This window comes from Macaca mulatta, chromosome 4 (assembly GCF_049350105.2).
Source record: "Macaca mulatta isolate MMU2019108-1 chromosome 4, T2T-MMU8v2.0, whole genome shotgun sequence".
Taxonomy (NCBI): Eukaryota; Metazoa; Chordata; class Mammalia; order Primates; family Cercopithecidae; genus Macaca; species Macaca mulatta.
In genome coordinates, this window is record NC_133409.1 from 170,097,475 (window position 1) to 170,110,060 (window position 12,586).

The window sequence follows — 12,586 nt, forward strand, 5'->3', positions numbered from 1 at the left end:
TCATCATGTGGATTAGGTCAGTCCATCAGACCGGTGACAATTTCCAAACACATAAATAAACACAATCTATAGTTTCCACTGGCTATGTCAGACAAACACTTGCCCATAAACAGACTTCAAGTCTTTCAAGAAAGAACCTAATTCTGGTAGATGCCCAGCCTGTCAGAGAGGGATGGTCCCTAACTGTGCAGCAGATTTCAGCCTTCAAGTTGTGCCAGGACATACTGGTGCCAACTCTTACTGAGAACACCTTCAGAATCAGCAACATCTCCCTATAATGCATCTCTCAATAATTCAAAGTAATATGCAATCGAGTCTGGTAGGCTGTTATTCCCATTTTTTACTTTGAGACAGAGTCTCGCTCTGTCACCCAGGCTGGAGTGCAGTGGCTCGATCTCAGCTCACTCCAAACTCTGCCTCCGGGGGTTCAAGCAATTCTTCAGCTGCTGCCTCCCAAGTAGCTGGAATTATAGGCAAGTGCCACCATGCCCAGCTAACTTTTGTATTTTTAGTAGAGACAGGGTTTTGCTAACTTGGCGAGGCTGGTCTTGAACTCCTGGTCTCAAGTAATCTGCCCGCCTCGGCCTCCCAAAGTGCTGGGATTACAGGCATGAGCCACCGTGCCTGACCCCATTTTTTTCTTTTACTTCCCATTGCCAGAAGAATTTCATTCACTTTTGTTTTCCTCTTCTGTAACTTGTTCCTCACTCTTTCCACTCATAGACATGGAGCAGTGCTACTGTATCAAGGAGATTGCATCAAAAGAAGAATGTTCTTCACTACAGATTGCCACTGTACTTGAAATAACCTCAGAACTGAGGTAAGGGGACAAGGGAAGCAGAATGTTACAGCCCAAAAAATGAGAATGAAAGAATGGGAACTTTCCCCCCCAAGAGCCTCTGCTGAGGTTACAGCTTGTTTAGAAGATAATTATTTGATTTTATAATTACTTTTGTGGGTTGCAAAATAATTACTGTGGAGGCAAATCTCCAGTGCCAAAATAGCAGAGGCAATTGTTCTAAAGTTCACATCGAAACAATAACAGAGTCAAGATGGTTAACTCTTAGGTGGGGATTAGAAAAGCCATTCCTCTTTGTAACATGTGCCAGCCTGAAGCCCACATAAAGGTCAGGGTGGGAGTGGGAACACTAAAGATATTCCGCAAACTGAATTCAGATCAGTTATTTCTTTGTAGGCTGATTTTCATTTTAAACCTGTCCCTTTGAGTACACCACAACATTAAATAACTTTTGAAAAGACCAAAGCTGCAATTCAGGTGAACGACACAGATATGTAATTGGACACTGGATAATCTACAGGATCCTTTTCAATTCTAAAATCAGACTATGATGCTAAAATGGTCAGGAGTGGTACTTTATTTATTATTATTATTATTATTACTATTATTTTGAGACAGGATCTCCCTCTATGGTCCAGCCTGGAGTGCAGTGGTGTGATCTCAGCTCACTGCAACTTTTGCCTCTTGGGCTCAGGTGATCTTCCCACCTCAGTCACCCAAGTAGCTGGGATTACAAGCATGCATCACCACGCCTGGCTAATTTTATAATTTTTTGTAGAGACGGGGTTTCGCTGTGTTGCCCAGGCTGGTCTCAAACTCCTGGGCTCAGCCTCCCAAGGTGCTGGATTACAGGTGTGAGCCACTGGTGGCACCCAGTCAGGAGAGATACTTTCTATTACAGCAACTTTGATGTCACCAGGGGTTGGCAAAGTTTGTTTACTTTTTTAAGGCCAGAGAATAAATATCTTAAGTTTGCGAGTCTCTGTGGCAACAACTTAAGTCCAGTTGTAACTTGAAAGGTGCCATAGACAGTGTGCAAACAATTGTGCATGGTTGTTTCCCAATAAGACTGTATTTACAGACACTAAAATCTGAATTTCCTATAAGTATCTTGTGTCATAAATTATTTTTCTTCTTTTGATTTTTCTCCAGCCATTTAAAATCGCAAACAACATTCTCAACCTACAAACACAGGCAGAGGGCCCATGGGCCATAGTTTACTAACTCCTGATCCAGGTAGGTTTTAGGCACCTCCTGTGGAATGGAAGTAAATTCATTTTACAGGTGGAAGAAACTCAAAGGCAGGTAGAGGCATTGGAGGTCCCCTCGGCCTCCTAATTCTAACCAAACACTCTCTTCATCAGATAATTTCCACTTCAACTTTTCAATGAATTGACGGTTTGCTTTGGGTGTTCATCTTTGCCCAAATTTCTCTGAATGATCACAATCACATTTAATTAATTGCCTTAAGAAGTTAAACTTCATGGGCCAAAATAAACAGTCCCTCCTTAGAGGTTCAGTAAAGTGTGAGTCTCCAGGCAGCTGAAAGTGGCTTGATGACCCGAAGGTGGGAGCCAGAGCTGGAGAGACAGCTCAGCTGCAACAGCATGGGCAGGTGACATTAGGAAGCCAAGAGCTACTCTGAGTCTCTGACCCTCTTCTCTTCAATGGTCACAAGAATAATTCTAACTGTAAAAGGTTGTTCTGATGACCGCAAGGAAGTAAGACACAAGCTATAAAGTGTAATGTAAATACATTTATGTAAGGTGTCTAAAATCACTAGTTTTCTTAAATGGACTGAATTAACTCTTTTTCTTGACCCCCAACTCAGTTAGAACCTTCTAACTTGCTTTCTTAAAAGTCCTGCAGGGTGACTATCACCCATAACAGATAATAACAAGTGTCAGGAAAATTGTAGAGAAACTGAACTTTTATATACTATTCATTGCTGGGGGGGGATGTAAAATGGTACAGCCGGTTTGGAAAGGGTCTGGCAGACCCTCAAATGGTTAAACATGGAGTTACAATGTGATCTAGCAATTCTACTCCTAGGTACATACATAAGAGAGATGAAAACCTGTGCCCGTGCTAAAGCTTGCACATGAATGTTTATAGTGGCATATTCAGCAGAGCCAAAGAGTGGAAACAACCCAAATGTCTATCAGCAGATGAATGGGTGAATAGATATTCACACAATGAAATACTATTCAGCCATAAAAAGCAATGAAATTCTGATACATACTACAGCATGAATACATTTTGAAAACACTGTGCTAAGTGAAAGAAGCCATATATTGCATGGCTACCAAATATAAGGTACCATATATTGCATGGTTCCATTTATGTGAAATGTCCAGAATAGGGAAACCTATAGATGAGTGGCTGCCTGGGATTTGGGAACAGGGTGTAGGAAATGGAATAATGAATGGATATGTTAAGGGGAACAGAGTTGCTTTTTAGGTGTAATGAAAACGTTCGAAAATTGATTGTGGTGATGGATGACAATTCTATGACTTAAATGCTATTAAATTACATACCTTAAATTAGTGAACTCTCTGGTGTGTGAATTATATCTCAATAAAAATGCTTTTTAAAGAATCCTCCAGGGAATACTACAACTCGTCATGGAGCAAGTCCCAGCTCCTTAGCGTGGTATCCCAGGCCCTTGGTATGTGGTTTCTGTCCATCTCCCCAGGCGCCCTTGTCACCATCCCCCAGCCACATCACACCACTGTCCTTACAGCCGCTGTAATAAAGGGACACATATTCATTGACTAGATCCATAATAAAAGAACATGTACATTCATGTATTGAACATATCTTAAGTGGATAATACCTGTGCACTGTTCTCAGCACTAGAAACATAGCAGTCATGAGAGGACAGGACAGACCCTTGCTGGAAGAGCAGCATTCAATGCCCTCCCCTGGCCTTTGACCTTTCCTACCCTTGCTCTTTGTCCCGCTTCCAGTGATTCTTTCCTTCAGGTATCTGCCAGCCCAACCCTATTCATCCCACTCAATTCAGCCCAAGTACCATCTCCTCCTACATGACCTGCTGGCCTTCTCCCCCAGGGAGGAGATGGGTTCCCCACCTGTGTGTCCATGACATCCTGAGTCTACCTGTCACAGCAACGTCCCTCAATGGACTGTTTCTCTCAGGGCAGGAACTCATCTTCTACCTCTCTGCTCACACGTAACTTCACCGTAGGCATCAATGCTTGATACACGAATAAACAAATGACCATGTTCTCTCCTTCCTCTGGCCTTGGGTATAAAAACAATACAACACTAAAAACAATCATCATATGATTTCTCTTGAATGGTCTACTGCTAACCTTCTGGCTGGTTTTTTTTCCCTGGGCTGAAAATCTCTATAATTCATTTCTTCTCTTCCAAACCAACAACTAGATTCTTGTTTAGTTCCCGGTTCTATTCCAACTTTTGCCTCTTTGGACTTACCTTTTCTCCCTTGCAACCTGTGGGGTGAAGTAAGGTCACCTCTGCCCCTCTCTCTGGCTACTTGGCCTTCAACAAACTCACCTTTATCTCTTGGCTTTTAGCTCAGCTGTCCCCCTGGCACAGGTAGCCTGTGCACCAGCAGTACCTCATTGAACATCATCAATGGTGGCTCCTAACTGGCTCAATGGACCACCACCCTTCAGGCTTTTAGACACTTCTAGCAGGCCCCAAAGCCTAGTCAAGTCCAAAAAGTTCTCACCATTCATATGTAAGTTAGTGAACCAAAGAAATAGAAGTTTAGGGCTAGGAAACAAGTAATGATCCTTTCCACCTACCCCCATTAAAGTTTTACGGATATATTTTATCTATTACCTTTTTCAATGTGATTGTTTTTATCTCCTTTAGACAAATAAGGATATTTTAAGCTATAGATTTCACAAATTGTTTAAATATGTCCTCTCCTAAACTAAGTGACTATTTACAGATGTCTGTAAAGTGTCAGAGCAATATTAGAACAGAAGGGGAAATTATTAGTAAAATTATATACGAGCTCAAAGTTATGCTAAAAATAAGACAAGCTGATTTTGAATTGCTGGTGATTGAAAGTGTATTATTGGACACATTCTGAGCCTGAAACAGATATTGCAGAATCTTGGTCTTTTGGCTGCTCAAGGTCTTGAAACATCTTTTGTTGAGCTATAAGCAGCATGGAGCTGGGTCCTTGTCTTGTCTAGTCCTTGCCTAGGCACTAACAGCAACACCATTGTAAAAACTCACTTATATTTGCTTTAATGTAATACAAGAGTGGGGGAATCTGAGTGATATGCCTATGGGGATTAATTATCCTATTGCGCCTACTTTCACATATGTGTACAATTTTTCATAATAAACTTTTTTTAAAAGGGCATTTAAAAGGGCCTTTTTTTAAAAGGCCACAGGCACTGTGGCTCATGCTTGTAATCCCAGCACTTTGGGAGGCTGAGGCTGGTGGACTGCTTGAGCCTAGGAGTTCAAGATCAGTCTGGGCAACGTGGGGGAAATCCTGTCTCTACAAAAAGAAAATGTATATATATATATATACACACATACACACAAAAATTAGTCAATGTGGTAGTGCATGCCTGTAGTCCCAGCTACCAGGTGGAAGGATAGCCTGAACCATGACTTTGCCTCCGCACTCTAGCCTGGACAACAGAGTGAGGCCCTATCTCAAATAAATAAATATACAAACAAACAGATGAGTTGATCACATCGTCTCTGCTTAAAAACCCTGTGCCATCTTTGGTACTTGCAATCTCAATTCCTTTGGAAGTGGATGCAATCTGAACTGCTTCTGAAACTCTGAGAGGCTTTTTCTGACCTTCCTTCTCCTGCCCAGGGTGGAACCTACCACTGTGTCCTCAATCTGACCCTTACCTTATTTGTCTTGTTAGAAAAATATGTTTAAATATAGAGAAGAATTGGGTGCTCTCATCTTGGACTCAATCCAAGGAAGTTTAATTACAGAAGAGGCAAAGCAGCACAGTATAGCAGGGGGAAATGCCCAAGGCAAAACTGGACTTGGGGGGTAACAGTACAAACGCTAGCAATTGCAGCTAATGTTTCTCAAGCACTTTCTCTTGCAAGGCACCATGCTAAATGCTTTGTACCAAATATCTCATTTAATCCTCACAACTAAAATAGTAATATCCCCAAACCACCCAACCAGCAAGCAGAGGAGACACTGAAAACAGGCAGGACATTTCCAGGATCCAGCTGTGAACCCCAGTTGAAAACTGCTTCCCTCTTCAAGGACAGGTTCTGTTAGCAGCCCTGATACAGAATGGTGGTTTGACCCTGGTAGACTGCTCACTTAATCCTTATGCATCTTCATTTTCTCACCTGCAAAATGAGGCAGGTGACCCACAGAAACTCCCAGGGCATTCTCTCCTAAAAGGCTGTCTTGATGGATGAACTCTACAGTCAGTACAGCAGAAAAATAGTATGACAAATTGTTATTCCTAAAGTTCACATTGGAATCCATTAGAAAATACGCTAAATATTTCTAATCCCTAAAACAAAACTTGGGAAAACATCTAGCATGTCCACGGATTAGTAAATTTCTATATAAATGTTTAAAAAATAGGAACCATATATAGTAAAATGAAGACAACTGTGATCTACTGATTAATTACATGTAAAAGGCACTGAGTAGCAGTTGCAATCAATATGTCTTGTTTCTAAATCCATCATTTTATTAAGTGTCATTATAAAATAAGACTGAGAGGCTTCAAGATATTTTTAAAAACTGTTAAAATATTTTATTTCTATTGAAATTACATCTTAATACATAATTATTACATATATTATAATTCCTGAACTTATTCCTCACTATTAATGGACTCAAAACGAATTCAAATGAAAATAGAAACGCGTTTGAAATTAAATACATAAATACTTCACTTTCTAGAATCGATTTTCTCTAAATTTCATTTTTAACTATTTGTAAATTAAATCATATTCTCCTATTAACTTCTAATATAAGTTCAGTGATGACTTAGCTATGTTTCTTATGGCTTTACGATGTCCATAACTTCTAATCTACCTGGTTGTAAATTCCTCTCTATTCCCACTAAAGTCAGCCTCTCTATCAAGTAGGTAAGGTGGGGGAAAAAAAATGCATCAGAAAATTCTGCAATTCCTTCTAATTCTTTACTATAATAAACCTAGCTTGTTGAGACTGCACATGTATATATCACACACGCATACAGATATAAACAGACACAACAATACCTAATGTTCCACATTCAGTGTAGGTGGCAGAGATAAATGGCCATTAAAAAACAATCAACTTGATGGTACAGTGGAAAGCGTCTTGGTTATTGTGGCTTTTTTTGAGATAAGAGTCTCGCTTCTTATGGTGCGATCTTGGCTCACTGCAACCTCTGCCTCCTGCATTCAAGCAATTCTCCTGCCTCAGTCTCCCTAGTAGCTGGGATTACAGGCATGTGCTACCATGCCTGGCTAATTTTTGTATTTTTAGTAGAGACAGGGTTTCACCCTGTTGGCCATGCTGGTCTCAAACTACTGACCTCAAGTGATCCACAGGCCTCAGCCTCCCGAAGTGCTGGGATTACAGGAATGAGCCACTGCACCCGGCCGCGTCTTGGTTTTAAAGTGAAACAGATGAGAGTGTGAGTCTTTGTTTTCCCCTGTATTTACTGTGTGGCTTTCCTATGTAAGCTTGTTTCCTCACCTGAAAATGGCTTTAGTATTGAACCAAAACAGCAAAGATGGAAGGAAACACAGTCTTTGGCCATTAATGGTGAATTGTGTTCTATGGTTTCTTAACAATAGAGAATTACTTAAAATAAGCTTAGCAAAACATCTTTAATACTAGTTAGTAGATATCAGGAAAAAAAAAAAAAACTCGAGTAAAAAGATAATTGCTGAAATGTAATTTCACCTTTTATATACCTCTCAAGAGCCAGAAATATTTTATCCTTTAAAGTTTATTCTTTAGTTATAGATTGTCTTTAAACTGCAAGTTATTAAAATATGCTTTAAATAATGATTTCACATGCAAAGAAATTAAGTGTGAAAGAAACTCAGTGAACGGTACCTTTGTAAAATTTCATCTGTGTAAAATTTCTAGAAGGGCTTTCAAGCTGTACCAGCATTTTCTGTGGGTGCCACCAAGTGGCCTACTCAGTGCTGAATGAAGAACCTGGCACACTTACGGTACTGGACATAATACAGGTGTGCCTCTCCTTGAGAAGCACCTTCCTCTATAGAGCCTGAGCAAACAGGATGTTGGGGAAATCTGTTTGCCTCACTATGATCTTGAGCATACAAATGTTTTAAAATAGCTGGTGCTCCTGGCATGTAGAAAATATGACTCAAATTGCAAACTGCTTGTAGAGAATTTATCCAAAAGAACATCCACTCCCTGCAGACTATCATGGGAGGGCAGTCTTTGCCCAAAGTGAAATTTATTGGAACTTCCACAGTGGGCAGTGCTGCTTTGGTTTCTGGCAGTAAAAGAAGAAGGGTTAAGCTCCTGACCTCATTCCATTTTGGTGATTAAATGAGTGCACCACACAATAGATTGGCAGGATTAGCAGTATGAAATTAGGTAAAAATGAGGCACTATAACATAATTCCCCACTTAAGAATCCTTTGAGGGTAAATAATCCTATCAGGTAATATGTGAGCATCCATACATAGCTCCTTGGGACATTCTGAAATGTGTGAGGCTGTGGAGATGACGCACGTTTCAAGAAGAACTATGTGCTGTAGGTTAAAATACGTACGTGTATCCATTGACAGGGTATACCTCATTTACCAGTGACAGCACTCATAATGACATTTGTAAGCACACATCCTTGAGTATGGACATATACCTTTCCTTACCGGAGCAGCATTTACAGACGCTAATTTAAGTAAACTCCCAGGGTTGTGGAAGCAGCCCATTTGGGCAGCAATTCAGTCAAGACAGCAACTGACATTTAATAACCATTTTAGCCTGCATATCAAGCTTTGTTGCGTTACATGGGAAAGGTCTGGCTTTGGGTCATCTGATTAATCCATTTGTATTCCATAGGTCTCGATGTTATCAGCTGATATAGTAACCAACACATGTCAGTCAGTGTGTGCCCCTCAGAAACATATATCCCCCCTACACCTAACAGCAGGGGCGTTCATGTGTTTTGTGGGTGCGCCTTCCTCCACTGCCGTCCCAGTTTTCCTCTTGGATGCCTGGTGGTGTCCTGCACAGCCTCTCTTGCAGTTTAATCAAAGAAAACGATAATGACGCTAGCAGGACTCTAATTTTGAAAAGACATTAGCCAAGCCAGAGTCATTTCATTACTCTGCACTTCAGAGGCTGACTAAGAACGGGAGGGATCCTAAGTAATGTTTCTTCTTCCAAAAGGAACAGCAAAACCTGCCTAGGTGATAGGAAAATCTGCCTGCCCAAGCAGGTGTGCGTGTCAGGCATGGAGATGAGCTTCAGGCCGGCCAGTAGCTAAGGCTTTCAATGTAAAATCTGCTGCCTAAAACTTTTCCATGACCTCCAGCGGCCCTGCAGAGCCTGTTCGGTGAGCTGCTCAGGAACCGCCTGGAGGCTCGCGCGAATGCACAGCCACACCGGGGCGTCCACAGCTGCAGAGGCTTCTGCCTCGTCCGCGTCAGCTGTCCCTCGCTCTGGGCTCCTCCTGCCCAGAGTCGCTAGCAGCCCGGCACCCCTTCACTGCCCTGTTTCAGATTAGACTGCGGGAGCTCTGGCTCGCACACGCCCAGGCTCACCTGGAAGATGCCGCTGCGCGCCCCCTCCCCCACCTCTCCACATGTTGGCCTTCGGGCATCATTCCAGCAGGGACCAGCAGCGGCACTCCAAAAATCACAGCCATGTTTTACTCTAAACAGGCATCATTCAACAACTCCACAAGTCTCTAGGGCTCTGGGCGCCGCCGCCAAACCGCCTCTCCAAACTGATGCCACCCGAAGAAAGCCCATGTCCGTAACGCAGCCCAGCAAACCCCGTATCCCATCATAATACGAGGACGGGGCAACAGTTCAGAAGCCCATGGAAGGAAAAAGCAGGAGTCAGCTCTTTTACCACCGACAAATCGCCTAAGCCTCGGCTTCCAAATGAAAATCCCAGACTTGCTCTTTTAACTGTTTCAAAACCCTCATTTTGGGGACCATATACATCAATGGGATGTACAGGGTTGCGAGCCCGGGTTGGGCTGTGGGTGTCACTCTGCAAAGTGCTCGGCGGGCGGGTGTCATGTCTGGGTGGAGTGCGGATGTCCCCGCAGTTCTCCAGGCGACAGACGCCGACGGTGCCCCCAAACTGAGACAGCCCGAACCACCTCCCCGCCTCCCGCGCTCGCCGCTGCCGCCCCGACGGGCCCCGGCACTCACCGTCCCGGGCGTCCTCCCCCCGACTGCAGTTGCTGCAAATGTGTTTGATCTCCTTGCCTAGTTGACAGTGGATCACAAAGGACACGTTGTTGTTGTTGTTGGGGGCGGGCTCCTTCAGGGGCTTCATCCTCAGCAAATAAAAAGCTTTCTTTTTTGGTTTCTCGGCGCTCGCGCCTGGCACCGCGCCCTCCCTGCAGCGCGGCGAGCGGAGCGCAAACCTCCCCGGCTTCGCTGCGCGCGTGGGCTCCGCCATCCGGTCCCCGGGCGCCCGGGGCCGGGCGCTGCTCCGGCCCCCGCGCGCTGCCACTCGCGCCCCTCGGCCTCGCCAGCATGCCCCCGCCCCGCCCGCGCCGGTCGCTCTACATAAGCACCGCCGCGGCGGGGCGGGTCGGGGAGGGCGCCGAAAGGGTCTTGACCTCGCCGACCTCGCTGCCCGAGCCAATCCGGATCCCGAGGCCGGAGGCGGTGGCACGCAGGGCGCTCCTCGATTCTACCTGAGACGCTCCACTCCCACCTCTCTTGGGGTCTCACGTGCACATCCTCCTCTGGAGGCCCCACCCCTCTGGAAATCTCAGCACCAGCTACTGAGAGCCTGCCGGGTTTGCAGCTACCTTCACTCTCAAGAGCTCCAGGGCGGAACGCCAACCCCCTCCCCCTTTTCTTCACGCCTAAAGCTGCCGAATGAAAGCAAAATGTTTCACACGGAAAGCGCTGCGCTGGGAGCCCTCGGGTGCAAGCGCCCCTCCAGGGCCACAGCAAATTACCCTCTCCAGCGGATCCAACCCATAGCCCTTGACTTTCACTGGAGCAGACAACCTGTTACAACATAATTGATGTTTTCACCTCCCATAGAAATTCTCCGACCCGAAGGAGATTGTTTAACGCCAGGGTCATTAAAAAGGAAAATAAAATGCTGATTTTATCAAGACTCAGAAACAACAATTTGCGACTTTGGGACTGTCAGCTAATTTGGTCAAATCACTCTCCAGCTGTTTTAGCACAGTAACTAAGGCTTAGCAAAGCAAGGGACATCTACCAGGCTTTCCAAAGGGAGAACAGGGTCTTTTCTTTAAAAAACAAACAAACAAAAAATTGTTTTTAGAGATCGGCTGTCACTCTGTCGCCTAGGCTAGAGTGCTGTGGCACAATGACAATTCGCTGCAGCCTCGAACTCCCGGGCTCAAGCGATCCTCCTGCCTCAGTTTCCTGAGTAGCTGGCATTGCAGGGAGAACAGTGCCTTTAACGAACCATGCAGAACAAATCAAAGCTCAATAACTTGTAAATATTATTCTTCAGCCACGGATGTGCCTTATTAAAATCATGCTATTTCTAAAAACCACCAATTCACACAACAATCCCGACTCAGATATCGCCAATCCTATATCACCTTTTAGAGAACTAAGGCTTAGAGAAGGCCTAGATCACAATCACCTTGTGTGCTTATTTTAAAAATAGAGATTACAGAGCCCTAAATCCTGATATTCTGATTTAGTAGGTCAGTGCAGGGTCCAGGAATCTGTACCTTTAACGAGCTCCCCAGGTGACTTTGATGCAAAGCATAAATGGAGAAACAGGTGTTTACAGCCAGGTGTGTCTGCCCCCAAGCCTGTGTTCTTTCTACCCTACTGCATTCACTCTGAGTCACACCCTTGTCCTCTTTTCCAACCTACCAGAATAATGTCAGTTAAAGAATGCACTGTCACTACCAGTTGTTTCTAGGAACTTCCTCAAAGCTAATTTCACAATTCCCTGTCACTGCCTCTTCCACAAAAGGCAGGTCTTTGCTAGTCTCTCCTCCAACCGGGCAAATTCTACACATACAGTTGCCTCACAGGTAACAGGGTCAACGATCCACTGAGGATATTAAATTACTGTATTACAATAAGCTTCTGATCACTCCAATGCTACCACTCTATCATTTCTACTACTTCTCATCTGCAAAATAGTGTGCACAAATCAGCACGATAAGAGCTTCATTTTCATTCTGGAGTTCGGAAAGTCAGTGTCCAGCTGCCATCGCCTCCTCCAGAGGGGGATGGACGTAGAATGCAGGTTTCTGTAATTAGATCTCGATCCCTCTTGGTGCCCATTGAGGGCTTCAGCAACCGCCCCCTTTTACTGGATTCCCAGCCAGGCCGATCACAGGTGAATCCACTACGCCTGCTCATGTCAGATTCATGTCACTTGGTCCCTGGCTAATTATAAGCCTCATCTTAGAGGTTACAAAAGACCTGTTTGTAATACTGGTTGAGTGCACCAGGGAATTTACTGCATTGTGTTCTGAGCAAACATTTGTTATTCTCTTGTGTAATTCCTTGGGCCCCTCTCCCAAACTATCATCCCTTAACTCCCTTCTGAAAAGAGGAGGTTGTGTATTTACCAGCAAAGAACATGTTTCCTTAAATGTGTATTTTAAATTG

General features: G+C 44.1%; 1 protein-coding gene across 8 annotated transcripts in view; it reads right to left on the minus strand.

The window, feature by feature from the left end:
* The window catches only part of PHACTR1 (phosphatase and actin regulator 1), a 585,520-nt gene that overhangs the window by 270,244 nt on the left and 302,690 nt on the right, over positions 1–12,586 (minus strand). For 2 of the 8 annotated variants that reach the window (XM_077998523.1, XM_015135538.3), the window contains exon 1: positions 10,166–10,751. In XM_077998523.1, coding sequence (XP_077854649.1) covers positions 10,166–10,418 — 253 coding nt within the window. In that variant the 5' untranslated portion in view covers positions 10,419–10,751. 8 annotated transcript variants of the gene reach the window in all.